Genomic DNA, 15,697 nt, shown 5'->3' with positions numbered 1-15,697 from the left:
TACTATTGGAGACAGATTTTACTTTTGATAAAAAAGATATATGGCTGTATGTTCTAAATACAGTGTATGTATGTAGCAATTAATCAGGAGGTAGACTGTTAAGGAGTACTTAGAGGCATAAGAAAGCCTAAGCTTTCTTTTATACCTTAATCTGTTCTGTAATCCTTTCTGTGAGAGATCTTCAAGTGAGAGGATCCTCAAAGGAATCCAGTCAACTGGGGAAAATGGGAAGTGGGGTTGGTGGGAAGAAGAAGGTGTTACTTTTTAAAGCTTTTTCCTTTAGGTTATTAAAAAAAACATGGTTTTAATTAAAAATTTCAGACGCAAAATTATCTTGGTGGGAAGTACACTTGTATTAATACAACAGATGTGTATAAAACACCAATAGAAAATGATAGTGGGTGGAATTCTGCATGTGTATGTGAAAATATATATATATTTCCCTTTGGTAGTCCAGCAGGGCTTCTTGCTCACATAAATATATTTTGTGTTGCTTTTTCTTTCTCTTCAAAACCTAAAAAATATATGGAAATGTAGTGTTGATGTGTATTTACAGGTGTCTCTCCTAAGTTTTATTGAACAGCCTTTTAAATTCTAAGCTGGTTTGTATTAATGAAAAACTTTTTAAAATCTTTTTATATACAGAGTTTTCCATCTGATGAGGGTTGGCCATTCGCAAAATACTTAGGAGCATGTGGAAGAATGGTGGCTGTCAATTACGTTGGAGAAGAGCTGTGGAGTTACTTTAATGCACCATGGGAGAAACGAGTGGATTTGGCCTGGCAATTAATGGAAATAGCTGAGCAGCTGACAAATAATGACTTTGAATTTGCACTCTACCTCCTTGATGTCAGCTTTGACAACTTCGCAGTTGGACCGAGAGATGGGAAAGTTATCATTGTAGATGCAGAAAACGTCCTGGTAGCAGACAAAAGGTTAATCAGACAGAGTAAGTCTCTTCTTTCTCTCCTCTCTCCTCACCCCATGTCTTTTGCTTCTTTCTCTGCAAGCACGATATTTAAAGTATGTGTAGTCGCTAAATACTCATTTTGCTGACTTTATAACTAGACTACTAATTAAACTGTTTAGCTTTCTTCTGCAATTAGACTACTAATGAACTTGACCAGTTTGTCAACTTTACTAAGCATTGAGCTTACCTGAACTTGATTTACATACACTTTTAATCTCTGTAATACTGTTTAAATGGAGAGGTGAGGGTGGGAGGGCAGGGTTTGGATGTTGGATGGATTTGTACAGATGGATGGACAGATAGACAGATGGGCTGGCTGACTGAATTGTCTGCCTTAGCTAAAAGAGAGAGGTTCCTTTCGTCTTTTCCAGACGTCTGTAAGGACGGAAGTCTTAGCATTCTGTTTTCTGTGAATGAAAAGACAGTCTTACTGCCCGCTTTGCCTTAGTTACATAGCCTGCCTCTGGTTCAGTTGCTCAGGTAGGTGCTCTGTAATAATGGAACTGAAGGAATGAGTAATTTTAGTGCAGTTTCCAAATGGGAATAGTGAAAAATTGTTCATCTTTCTGTCAACTGTAAAAGCTCAAAGCAGTGGCAGCAGGAGAGATGTCTGACAAAGTGGCATTACATGGGTTTATATTCCTTTTGAGCTTATAAGGAAAACTTTATAGACCTAAGGGCTAGAGACATTGAACATGAAACCCTAGATTCTGCAGAAGTTCGTGGCATTAGGCTAAGTGATTCCAGTTTGCTTTGGGTAAATGGACTTTTTTTTAAGCTTTGCAAATAGACTTCATATGCTGTGCTGCTGAATTAACTTTGAGACTATATTTCCTATCCACACACTTTTCTACAAGGAAGTATGTTTTTTGGTGTTGTTTTGGTGGCGTGGGGTTTTGGGTTTTGTTTGTGGGTGTTTTGGGTTCTTTTTTGTATTAGATTTATTATACATTCTCAAGGAGCTTAGATTGAAGTTATCTGAGCCTACCAAGAAAACCTTTAATGTATTGGAGATCCAGTATATTTACTTCAGTACAAATAAACTTTCTTTTTCTTTTTTTTTCCACTCTCTTAAAATAAGAAAAACTTTGAGACTGACTTTTGGAGCATGTCTGAATTAGTCACAAAGATGACCAAATGAACTCTGAAAAAGTTGATGTGTAAATGGAATAGGAGCAAGTAGCATCTTGCAGAATCTGAATGCTGAAAGTGTCACTCACACATCTGTTGTCTATAGTTCTCAGACTAATTTGGATCTAACTAGGATTTTGCTGCATGATTTGTAATCTAACAATTAATCAAGAACACAAAAAACAAATGAGGACACAAGAAAGTTCTCAGTCTTTGTATAAATGTGACATTTAATACTGATTTCATCAATCTCCTGGAACGTTTCATTAAACAGTCTCACTCTAGAGTGATTAATATGCCTGTTTAGATATTTTAGTATGCCTGTTTAGATATTTTAATATGTACATTCTGTCCAAATGCACTGTACAGTAATATCTAATGGTACTCTATGTGGGATATCATAGCTGAGTTTGCTGACATCCTTTTTTCCTATTCTCCTTTGCTGTCTTTTTTCCATGTCGAGTTTCCTGTTCATCGTACGAGCTTTACATCATATTTTTATAGTTTTAGCAGTGATCCTTCAATACGTCTGGTTTGGTTTTTTACCCCCAGTCTGGCTTGCAGTGCACCATAATTAAGATCAGTAGTCAGTGTAGAGACTACCAAACACAGATAAATTTTTCTTCATAAATCACAGCGCTAAAAGAGATCTGCAAAATAATGACATTCCATGATAAGGACCTCTTCTCAAAGCTGGCAGTAATCTAGAAACTTAAGATGAAAGTTTTCTAACAAAAAGTCGTAACAACTCAGGAGATCTCACACGTAGTAACCTTTTACGTATTGTTGTATAAGGTATTTTCTGTAAATCGTGTTTTAAGTTAAAGAAAGCTTTGTGACAAGGCCACTGGTTACACCTTTCAAATTTTGGTAACACTTCTGATATATGTAAAGAGCAGTTTATACATGTATGTAAATGCCCTTTGTTTTGTTGAATTTTTTTTTTTCCTTCAAAGATTATTTGTAATGCATCTGTGTGTTTACATGCAATTCTTCATTACTACCATGTCTAAAGTAAGAGGTTGGAAGATAATGTTTCAGAAGTTTATGGCAATTACTTCGCAGGTTTTTTTTGTTCTTTGGTAGACCACTTGCCAGTGTTAGTTCCCAGGGCAACTGGAGAAGCCAAATCTATGTTGCTAAAATAAATCCTGTTGCTTGTTTGTGTTTTTTTCTGAACTTCAGCTGTGAATCGTTTCCTTGTACTTGTTTGTGCTATGTTTTTTCCTCTGGGTAGGTGTGTGAACATAGATTTCATGTGTTTACTGTGCTGTTTTTTCTGCTTCCCTCTCTTGGCTATCTATTTAAGCCTCTGTCTGTCTTTCCCATATTTTTTGTATTGCCAGGACCGTTTCATCAGAAGGGTATATCAAACTGTCAGATGCAATCTTAGACTAGCATATTTAAGAATTCACCTAAACAGACTTGGTTTATAGTTTAAATATTACCAGTTTGCTATGTATTGAGCTTCTGATTGTATTCAGACATGCATATATTCTTTCTTCCTCTCACTTTTTTATTTTACTGTCTCCTTATATTTCACAGATAAACCTGAAAACTGGGATGTATGGTACGAAAGCAAATTTGATGACTGCGATAAAGAAGCTTGTCTGTCTTTCTCAAAAGAGATTCTTTGTGCTCGTGTTACTGTGGACCACAATTATTATGCTGTTTGTCAGAACCTTTTATCAAGACATGCCACATGGCGTGGCACTTCTGGAGGACTACTTCATGACCCCCCAGCTGAAATTGCCAAAGATGGCCGACTTGAGGCCTTGCTGGATGAGTGTGCCAACCCAAAGAAGAGATACGGTAGATTCCAAGCTGCAAAAGAACTGCGTGAATACCTTGCACAATTGAGTAACAACGTGAGGTAGTCCACGGTGAAAATTTTTTGCAACGCTGGCTAAAACACTATTGCAAAGACACATAGAAAATGAAGTTTTGAACTTCCGTATTAAAAAGAGAAAATAAAAAAAAAAAAACAAACCCACCTAGCTTATCAGTTTTCTAAATACCATAAAAATATAATTTTATGGTGTTATAATGTTCCTTTGCAAACAGACAAGGTACTTACTGAATTAAAACTTGATCTACTATTGACTCTTCTCCCTAACTGTTTAAAAGGGAGTAGGGCAAAAAAGACTGTGATAGCTTAATTGACAGCTTGTGTGTCAAAGGGTACTTTACGTAAAACTGCATTAGTGTCACAGTTTCGTGAAGCTGATGTTCTTACTTGGAAAGTCAAGTTAGACTGATGGCCTGTTTTAAAGGCCTTTTTTCTGACATCATTGTCTCATTTTTGTGTTTGTTTAAACACCTTGAAGTGGCATTTCCATCCAGGTAAATCGAGCTGTCTGCATTGTCTCAAATTTAACGGGCTTTCATGTTAATGCTGTGCAGTACATTCCTACTGTGAGTGCAGGATTCCCACGTTTACTGTCTGATTTTAGGGGGTTTTACACTGTATTTTTACTATGCTTAGACATTGTGGTGTGGTTTTTTTTTTAAGATCATCATAAACTCAAATGTCATTTGAACTAACATTCATTTGATGTCTTTTGTAATTCTGCCATTGGAGATATCACTTAATGTAATTATTGTACAAAACTTTTACCCTTCATGCCAGTATATACACATGACTGTTTAGCAGGAAATCATGGTATGAGCAAACTCTTACCTTTAACAGAGATAACTTGAGAATTTGACAGAGACTACAATAAAAAGATCTGTATTAATTTAAATTGGGGATAGAAACTTGACACAAAATAAAAATTCACTAGTCCAGTGTAGTTAAGCATAAACCAAAGAAAATGGTTCTGGTTATTAGTTTCTAAACAAACAGTAAAGAAAAAATGTTATACTGTAGTGAAGCTAATAATTCTCAAAATTGAAATTTCAGTGGTCCTTGGTTACTCTTTGAAGAACTTCTAATACTATGTGCTTGTACTAGATGAAACCCTAATTTGAATCATAATGTCTAGAAAGTTAGCAGTTTGTTTTACATCATTCCCAATTCTCTTGAAGTATAATGGAGTTTACTGTATATTCATCTTTTGGTTTACCAGGTAAATTGATTAAGCTGTATTCACTCTAGACATGTTTTCTTGAACTAAGTTTGATTATTCCCAGCGCAGTTAGAATTGACTTGTTGAGATTTGTGTAAATCTGGAGTTGTTCTCATAAATTATAATTTCTGTAAAAAACCTCGGTTACTGCTACAAGACCTCACTTCAAAGCTTGCTCTTCTTTTATTTTTTTGTGGGGTTTTTTTGTTTGTTTGTTTTTACACTACTATAATGCTTTATTTTCCTGAAATCTTATTCATAAAAAGATACTCTTAGGAAATGTATGCATATTACTTCTTGTAACAGTAATGAAGGAAACTAATATTTCTTAAATGCCTGTATAAAACAGTATTTTGTACAAGCTAAAAAGAATTCTGAAGAAGGTAGTATGTGCTACTTTCAAGAGGAAAGTTAGTACGCCTTTCATACTGCATCAAAAGATGACTGAAAACTTGCTGTACCAAATCACTGCAAGTGCAAGGTGAGCAAAATAGCAAACTCATTGACTGACCCTTCTTTCTGAAAGCTTAAAAAGTGGAGCTAAATAAAGATTCAAAGTGCTTTTTGATTTCTTAGATGACTATATTAATGATATTTTAGAATTCTGAATTCTCGCTTTGTCATCTTTGCCTTTGTAGTCCTAATTTGCTCCCAATCCCGTGTCTCATTTTCTGAAGTTAGAATGCCCAATGCAGCTTTTAATTTTCATTTCTCCCCTCGTTTGAAAACTGTTTTACATGCTTGCTCTGGCATAAGCTGTCAGAGAAAGTTCATGTTATTTTTCATCATAAAATCCACTTATTTGAAGAAAATAGACTAACCCTCAGACTAGGTTAATACTACCCTACCATAAAAGCCTTGACTTACCACTAAAGTTGATTTTTAAACATCTACCACATTTCCCAATGAGCGAGTGGAGTATGATTGTTAAAGTTTTAAAAGAAACAAACACTGCCAATTGTGGTTACTTACTAGAGGCACTTCTGTAACTGTCAGAATGTCCTATCAGATCTCGTTTGGGGTTTAGTTCCCTCAGAAATAAGTTACTAAAGCAGATTATAAAGGAATTTGGACCTTAAAAAAAAAAACAAAAACACTACAGGGAAAACATTGTAGAGAGCAATAAATCTTGTTCTGTTTGCACCTATCAGATATTTATTGTACAATAACAATTTATATTTTTAGTCATTGCCCATTATTATTGACGAACACGGTGAAATATTTTTGAATGAGATGTTTGGGGTTTGTATGTGCATTACAATTGTCCTTTTGTACTGTAAGTTACTGTTTGATTGGAATATTTTATCAAAACTGTCTCCCTGTGCCTTTATATTACAAGAAAGTTGTTTCTGCAACTTCTAATGATATTAATAAAGAATACTTTAAGAACCTCATCTCAGAAATTCATTTTCAGATCAGTCAGTCTTTTAAGATTCACTTAGTCTAGGATGCATTAAAATATACATAGAACTAGTTTTTGTAGTGTTGCAGAATGCACCATTGTCAAAAGTGACAGATAGGAACTTTTTTCCCCTTCTTTCTAGTAGACTGATGCAAAGTATGAATCTGTCAGGAATGTTTTTGTTTTGGAGATTATCATAAGTAGGACTCATTTTCTTAAAAACAACTTGATCAAGCCATATCTTTCTCTTCTGTTAACTGAAAGAAAATATTTTCAAATTAAACAAGTTGATATCTTCTCTCTTTGTTGTTTAAGAAACTTATTTTTCCTTTTATTTAGAGTCAACTATATTGGTAGTACCATTGTGTCTTCAGTACAATATTCTAGCAGTTAATGTAATATAAATATATAATGACTTTTGATGTTTCTCCTTCACTCTGGATTTTTCACTGAGCATTTGCATTTTAAACTAAGCCCTGAAGTTGCACTAGAGCATATATTCCCTTCTGACTTTCTGAGCCTGTGTAAATAATGTTTCAGTGTGAGATACTGTCTTAAGAGACACTTCAAAAATGTTAAACCTTGTACACCATTCTGATTTACCACGAAGACTAAGTTAAATGTGATTTTCTTTCTATTTGTTAGAGTGGAGACCTTGCCTACTTTTTAAAATGCACTAAAAAGTTTTGGTTCTGTAGAGTCTAATGTTTTTGTAGAAACCAGCAATGGTGTTTTGTAGGTTCCTGTTTTTCCATATAACATGTCTGAATTCAGCACTAGCTTCTAAGTTCTTTGTTAGTTACCTGTGTTGTTTGAAACCTGTAATTAGGAGATTAGGATAGATTCACAAAACCTCTGTAAAATGCACATGTCTAGTATCAGAGAAATGTTCCTTTAGGGAAGTTTATGTCTCAATTTGAAGTGTGTGCAGCATGCTTAAGCTGCTTTTGACATTCCTCAGGGTTTCTTTCTATCTCACAATCCTCCCAAGCCTTTAAAAATCCAGTCCATCAAATGGAAACTTCAGTAGAGTTGGTTTCATCTACTTTTTTTTTGTGTTGAAGTTGCAATATACAGACCAGCTACTTTATTTGATAGCCTTCATCTGAACTAGTTCGCTCATTAACTAGCATTGCTGTTATTTCTACTTTAAATCATAGAATGGTTTGGGTTGGAAAGGACCTTCAAAGGTCACCTAGTCCAACCCCCCTGCCGTGAGCAGGGACATCTTCAACTAGAGCAGGTTGCTCAGAGCCCCGTCCAGCCTGACCTGGGGTGTTTCCAGGGATGAGACATCTACCGCCTCTCTGGGCAACCTGGGCCAGGGTGTCACCACCCTCATTGCGTTTTAGTTTAAAACCATTACCCCTTGTCCTATCACAATATCCGCAAGCTTTTTGTTTTCTGTTTCCTTACTTCCAGATCATGTTCAAAGATGTACAGCTAGTTTAAATAGACCTTTATCTACTTCTAGTTTCATTTTAGGATGTTCTAAAGAAATTTTGCCTATGCTGTTTTGTCATTTTTTAAATGTGACTCTCCAGATCTGACAAGCGTCTGTTTGCCTGGGGTACTTCTAAGCATCAAATTCTTTTTATGCTTCATACTGAGTTTTACGAACACGTTTCATATTCTTCCAGGGAAGAGTCTTTGGTAGTCTGACTCGTACTGTACTCTACACTAATGAGCTTTTGCTAGATGCAGAAAGGCCCCGTGCCTGCTAGGTGTCTTCGTAGAGTCTGCGTGTGATGTTAGGACAATGAAGAGTCTGTTGTTTTGGCAGCAGATGAACCTGTTGTTGCCAGGCTGGAAGTATGAGAATATACCTGTTGTGTGTGGTTCAAAAGCTCGACAAATTTAAGGAGCATTAGTAATGAAAATTGGCCGCAAATACTGACTTGCACGTTCAGGTCAGAGCAGGAAAGTAATGACTTTAAATGAAAAAAATATCTAAGGCTGTGTTTGATAGTTGGTGGGTTAACTCCAGTCTTCTGAGAACAGAAATGTGAAAGCAGAATATACTTCAAAGCAAAATAGACCATTTAATATACAGCTTCTGTTCAGATAGAAAGAAGAGCATTTTTTTTTTTTTACCTCAGTGTTTCAAATAGCTTGGCTATTAGTCAAACAATTCTAATACACATCTTTCTATTCTGAACATGATGCTTTTGTATATTTAGTACAGATTCTAGCTTTTGATGTTATTAATGGAGGCTTAGTGCATCCATTTAATGTGCCCTTGGTATAACTACAGATTCCCAAATAGGTGCCCTGTATCTTTTTAAAGGAATGGGATTTTCAAAGTTCAGTGCATTTTTATTTTGTGCTTTTGTTCTGAAACTCCTGAAAGGAGTTGAGCAGCTGATTTCATTGCTGCCAGCCATTAATGCGGTTTGATTTTGACTTGAAAGTTCTCATCTTCTTTGGTTGTTCAGGCTGGGGTAGGAATGTCTGGGTTTCTGTAAAATCTGGCACTTTTCAGCGTGCAGCTAGGTCACTTGGACCTTAATAGATATTTTTTCCGTACAGTTTTCTTACTTTATGGTGATTTTTGGCAGTTTCATATATGAAAATTTTTTCTTACTGTTGCAAATTAACTTGCGGTTTCACTGTGGGAAGAAGGACATACCTCCATCTGGAGAGGGCCCGAAGGAATAACGACCAGAATTCCGAGGAAATAAAACATCAGGGGAATATTTTGAACTTACTGACTTCAGTGCTTCACAGTCAAAAATTAGTATACCAATAATGGGCCTAATTATTTCACTTCTTGTAGAATAACAGTAGCAGTTCTAGTTGTTTACTTCGATACAGTTTCTAAAATGAATGTATGTTGAGATGGTTGAGCTTAACATGGTCGTGCTTGCTTGCTTTCCTAAGGGTAAATTTAGAGCTCTGGCAGAAAGCAGATGTAGTTGTCAACAACTTCTAAGAATTGCTCTCTTCAAGGGAGTTCTTTCTTTATCGGCAGCCAGCGCACTCAGTAAATGAGCGGAGAATATTTGTACCGTGAATGCACAGTTACATGAATATGGCAAAGCATACTTGGAGTTTTAGTTTCTTGAGACTGATCTCCCACTTGTTATCTAGCTCTACTATTGAGCATTAATCAAGAAACTTTAAAAAAAATACATTTCTCACTTAATTTGCTTACTGTTTTGCAAAAGCTATACATGTGCACACCTGACCCTTTTTTAAAGCCTGGCAGCTGTCAGTTTGTTTTAGAGGAAGGTGAAACTTGAGCAAGGATGGAAAAACATGTTTCTCAGACTACAGCCTTACATTCTTTGACGTACATGCTGTTGGTTGTGTTTGTTTTTGTTGATGGTGATGTTTTGTGTAAAAACTTCCTAGGTTACAGAAGAGAAGAACTCGACAGGGAAGAAAAAACCAGTTTAAAACAGTTTAACAGCTATCCCTTCAGCTCTGCACCTTCCAGTCCCTCTCAGCTGTACATACGGTTACAGTTGTCCCCAGTCTTTCTTGCAGATACTGTCAGCTATTCCATTAGAATATTTTTCTAATTATTTTTCTAATTACTTGGAATACTGTAGGTTTTTTTTCCCAAAGGCATTATAAAAAACTTTATTATTAGAGTTTTTGTTAGCATCTTTGTTAGAAGAGGTGGTATTTTGTTTCTGCCAAATAGTAAAATTATGTACACATATGATATTAAATGATGTTTCTCTTCTTTTTACATGCTGTTTGTTTTCAGGATAATCATTAAGTACGATCATAATATAAATAGATCAGATTTGCTTTCCACTAACATTGTATTTTTTTCCGTAATAATTAATTGACAATTAAAACAGAAGGCCATCTCATGCCCTGTTCCTTTCAGGAAGGTGGGGATTGGGTAAAAAGAAACTGGCAAATGGAAGCATGATGGTGTTTAAAAAGTGAAAAAAATGTGCTATATTACAAAATACAGACCGATATCTAATTTTATAGGGCATATCTTGCTATGATGTACACCCGCCCCATCACCAAATGCAAACACTGTCAAAACCCTTTTTTTATAATTTTGTAGAAATTCTTTGCTGCCGGACACAGCTGTCTGAAGCTGTAAATGTTTCTCATGTATATGACTACTTTATCCAGATAGTTTAACAGCAAGTACAATTGGAAGAAAACAAAAGACTTAGGAGGTCGTGGTCCCCTGAGAGCTGCACAGCCGTTCTTTCCCCGTGCTCTGCTGCTGTGTCTGCTCGTACGGGGTCATATGTCTCCTACGGAGCCGCTCAGTGCGGTGGGAGCAGATGAGCAGACCTGTAGTGTCGGTGCCAAAGCCTCTGTGGGTGTGTGTGTCGAGGTTTTGCTTCAGCCTGAAGTGGGGCTTGTCTCCTCAGCTGAACATCTTCAGCACGTTTATGCTCAATTAGCAGTTTGAACTTGTACGTATCTGTTAGGGCTTAGAAGACATTGGGGTTGAATGTGGATAAGAGCTGCTGGCTTAGTTTTTTCTGCAAGGAACCTGGCTCACGTGCATCAAGCCTGCTCTGCAACCAAACCGACACCTGGGAGTGGGAAGATGGTTGAGAGAGTCCCTTCAAATCTGCCTTACTTGTCTGAAACAAAATGGTGACGTAAACCCAGGCTCTAACACACTCCAGCTAAGTGTGTTCCTCACTAGGCAGAATGAGGACCCGCCATTGACTGAACTTCCCCTGAGTTCTTAAGTTTATACATCATTTATCTGTTATTTTTCACAAATGTCACATTCAAATTTTATCTACTTATACAAATGTATACACACGTATAAATATAGATACACAAATTTTACTTATATAAATATATTAGTGACATTTGTATATATCTATGCACATGTATATAGATATATATGCACATATAGCATAAACTGCTATTGCAAAATTCTGATTGGACTCCAAGTTCTCGGCTAAGACTGATGTTTTACTCAATGGCAGTGTTTTACTTGTGAAAAGTCTGATAACCTCCATTTCACTCTGTTTTCTTTATCGAAGTCACTTTGATCAGCAGATATGATGTCTTAAGTACCTAAAAACTGATCTTCTACTGGTGTTAATCTATAACAAGCTAGTCTGTCTGGAACAGTCTAATGATCTTCCTATTCTTAAGTAATTTTTAAGTAAGTTTTTTGATTTCTGATGAGATAACGTGCCACTGTCACATTTATATGATAAAGAACTGTGATTATTGATCGTTTTGATAATTACAAAGATGCTTATGTTGTCTCGATTTGGAGTACTAGTCTTGTAGACTTCTAGCTGTTTTGTCAGTACTGTAAAAGAAGGATTGCGACTCTGATTTTAGATACCCAGTGGTCCTCAACAGGGCCCGTCGTAGGAATTCTGAAATGCTCCCACAAGGACCCCATCTCTTGTCATTCACTACCTGTGGAATTGAGGCAAGCTGTTTCTTTTAACGCCTGGATTTTGGAGGCACGAGAATATTCCCGTGTGTTGGAGCAACCAAAACCCCCTTAGGGCTAAAACCTCATGAAAAGGAGGAAATATATTCTTACAGATGAAGTTTTGTTATATCTTTTTTCTTGTTATACCTTTTTTGTTCTTCATTATTCCATGCTTGTCTGGAGTTTATGTGATTATGCTTCATGAGATGTGTCTAATTATGCTGCCTTTATAATGTCAAAGTCTCGCAAAAGTAACTTTTCAGAAATTTAGAATTATTACTTTTGTAAGCGGAATTTTATAATTGTGATGTATTTCCATAAATGAGCAGTAATTGCAAACATTTTTGCCAAGTGTAACCATATTTTCATATTCTGATCGTTCCTTTTTCCCATATTTTGGCTAGCAGTCTTTTTTACTTTACTACTTCTACTTTTCTTTTACTTTATTGCTTTCGCTACTCTTTCGTACATTGAACTTTGGCTGCCCACCAAAAACACCACTTATAGCAGACTTGGGTTTACCCAGCAGGCTCTCTCTTGCCTGTCTGTTACCACTAGAAGTCACGGATGGTATGGGTACGCCTGCAGTTGCGCTTACCCTCTCCCAGTTGGGGCAATACCGGCCCTGGGTCTGCTCTTTAGTAGTAGGTTTATTGCTGCACGGCGGAAACGAGAACAACGTGGGTAAGTAAAGCATCACAAATTACGTTGGGATTTACCCAGTACGCGTTTTTTTCTTGGCGAGAAAGAGAAACGCCGTGACTGGGACTTCTGTGTGTCAGCAGAAAGGAGCGTGGCAGGAGTGCCGGGCGCTGAGCGGCAGCGCCGTTGCGTGGCCGTGGCTCAGCAGCAGAGAAGCCTTCGCCAGCCGTGCCCCCACGGGCTTCCTCGCCAGCCTGGGTTTATTCCTCCTCCTGCGAGATGCCAAAGCCCCAACCCCGCCGGGGTTGTGCCTAAGCGATGAGCCGTTCTGTGGCTAATCTGCTGTGCTGAATAGCGAGTTGCTTGGGTGTGTTTTAGCTGCGACGGGTGGGTTTCTGTTAGTCAGTATTCATATAGCTCGCACCGCAGATCCTGTGTGGTGGTACCACGTTACGTCAGGCTTGCGTTGTGATCATGACAAGCGGACAGGTCGAGCATCAGAGAAAGGAAAGGAAAGAACTATATGCACTGTACAAATGGAAAATCTTTTTTTTTTTTGCTTTTTGTGGTTAAGAAAACGTAGAGCAGATCTTTTATAGATGTGGGATGAAAGAATTTAAAGAAAAAAATAACTTTGTTAAGAGGGACATGGTTTTCATCCTAGAGATTTTTACAGAATACATAAAAATTAATGACTAATTGTTCAAACTTGCTCTCTCTGTTACTAATTAAGCCTATGTTAGATACAGAATGATGTTTAGTGGGTTGCAGGTAATGAAATTTTTGTAGCTCAGACACATTGTTCCAGATACGCTCTTTTGGTATTGCTTGAAAAGCATATATTGTGTTTTGCACTGCTGTACAGTGCAAGCGTAGTACTGCCTGAATGATTTTTCTACAGTGTTTGTGTAAAAAGGAAAGAAAAAAAAAAAAGGCTGTTAGTTGGGGTCCCGCTTAGCCTGGGCCTGAGCACCTGAGCAGTAACTTCTATATGTGCAAATACCCAAGAAATGTCACCAAGGTAAAGCACAGCAGTTCCTTGGTGATCCCACACTTCGGTGTATCGGTCGCGAGCCTGTCGGACTCTGTCTCGTCATCCTGTGATGGGGTCCTGCCTCAGGAGACCTGTATGACCTGTGTCATCTTGTATGACAGTGCCTTCCTTTTTTTTTGCCTCAGTCCTCTTTGAAAACGTGAGGTATAGACCAAGGTCTCAGTCTCTGTAAAAACGATACCTGGATTCTAACTTGTCTCTCCAACTATATAAGCTACTCCAGTGTAAAAGTGCCCTTCAGATTCAGCGATCTCTAACCGGAACTGAAGAGGTGAGTGAAAACACAGGGAAACGTGTTTATTAATTGTGGAGCAACGGTGTATTTGGATTACCTGGCAGTTCCCGGGGTGGCTAGTGAACTGCAGACCTGGTTTAAATGGATACTGGCAGCACTCCGCGTAAGTTATGTTGACAGTGGACCGCTGAGTCAAGGACGAGAACTTTCCAATGGAAGACGTACTGTTTTGTCTTGAAGACCATCCCTAACAAGGTTTCAGATTTGTAGTGGTTAAAGAATTATTCCACCAAGAGGCAGACCTGGCTATTCTTTGGCTTACAATTAATCTTCCTTAATTTCTAGGTCTACGTTTTGAAAAATGAGGTACCTGTAAGCAGGGAGTTCAGACGATGGAAACGTAGCCTTCTGTGGTCATTTACCCCGTTGGTTTTTAAAGCAGCTTTTCAAGTGTTTTTTAAAAAGCTAGCTCAATTGCTGTATTACTGATTTTTCTTTGGAGTCCGCATTGTGGGCAATTGAATGAGATTACCTAGTCTGTAGCATTTGAGAAGCCTATTTGTAGCGTATCACTAGTTTGTAGCATTTCACAATAATTTTAAACACAAGATTTAGGATTTAAGACATGCTTTTGGTCTCACTTGCACATCATGTGTTTTGATTTACATTTTTATGGTTTTAGAAATGAGGAAAATGTGTTTAAACAGCTCTAAGTTATGCTTTTGATGGACAAAAATGAAGTATTAGAAGAGAAAATTTTGTTTGGAAGGGAAACAAAAGGAAGTGTGTCTCTCTCCTACTTAATATTCAGGAAAGCCTCTGATGAAAATATATAAAGGACACAGGATCTCATTAGCAGTATTTTCCTTTGTCTTTTTTTTTTTTTAAATATATAAAAATCCTACCTAACACTTGGAGATGTAGGAGATAAGGATTTAAAGGGGAACTGTAGATGACTACAAATACTGGTACAAGCACAGTGGGGGACACCAAGAGCGGCTCTGCTCAGGACTGTGACAGTTGGAGTCCCTGAGCGCCTAAAGTCTAAGGCCTTGGGTATTTTTTAAAGTTGCCATGATATAAATTTAAATGAAACATCGACGAGTCGCTCACAGGATAGAGGTGCCTTCTGCAGAAGCGCTTTGCCCTGCTAATGATGTCCCTTTCAAAGGGCAAGGAAAAGAGCCTTAGAAATCATTTTGCATGTGCTTACATTTGGTCTTCTTAGACATTTAAAGTGTTTATTTTCTCTTACATCATTTCTCATCTTCCCTTCCAGAGAAGGGAAAACCTTTAAAATGTGTGTACAATTAATTCAAGGCTATTTCTTAACCTTACGTTGGGTTTGGAAAGGTAAGGGAGGGAACCCATGTTACTGTTTAGATACCGTATCAGTCATGGAGTGGGCAGGAAAATTTGGGCTGCGTAAAAGACTGCAATTAAATCAATTACCTATGATAATGTCTTAATCACCTTATTCATAATTCAGAAATATTCGTAATTCATAGTCATCCAGGTGGAGAGGTTCTTGCTATTATGTAAATGTTCCTAGAAATCAATATTAAAATTTAATATTTGGCCAGTTCTAACTTGTAGGATGAAATGTCAAGGCATGTGGGAATCTATACTCTGCAGGTATAGGCAAGTGGCTGGAAAATGTGTGAAAAGGCAGGACTTGGTTGCCGGCTAAAGACGTTTAGGGGATTTACGTATCTACAAAAGACCTTTTGGTAATTTATAATCACCACGTTATGGTGAGATTAAGAGTCTTTTGATGTAACACAGGAGTGTGTTACAGTAAAT

General features: G+C 37.3%; 1 protein-coding gene across 1 annotated transcript; it reads left to right on the top strand.

Moving 5' to 3' along the window:
- The first annotated feature begins 648 nt into the window (after positions 1 to 648).
- On the top strand, positions 649 to 3,989 carry LOC104616418 (chromosome unknown open reading frame, human C3orf58). Its single transcript, XM_010281422.1, has 2 exons — positions 649 to 949; positions 3,647 to 3,989. The coding sequence occupies exons 1-2, from the start codon at positions 703 to 705 to the stop codon at positions 3,976 to 3,978; spliced, it is 579 nt and encodes a 192-aa protein (XP_010279724.1). The 5' UTR covers positions 649 to 702; the 3' UTR covers positions 3,979 to 3,989.
- The last annotated feature ends 11,708 nt before the right edge of the window (positions 3,990 to 15,697 follow it).

This window comes from Phaethon lepturus, unplaced genomic scaffold, assembly GCF_000687285.1.
Source record: "Phaethon lepturus isolate BGI_N335 unplaced genomic scaffold, ASM68728v1 scaffold7782, whole genome shotgun sequence".
NCBI lineage: Eukaryota > Metazoa > Chordata > Aves > Phaethontiformes > Phaethontidae > Phaethon > Phaethon lepturus.
This window is presented reverse-complemented; position numbering and strand designations above follow the sequence as displayed.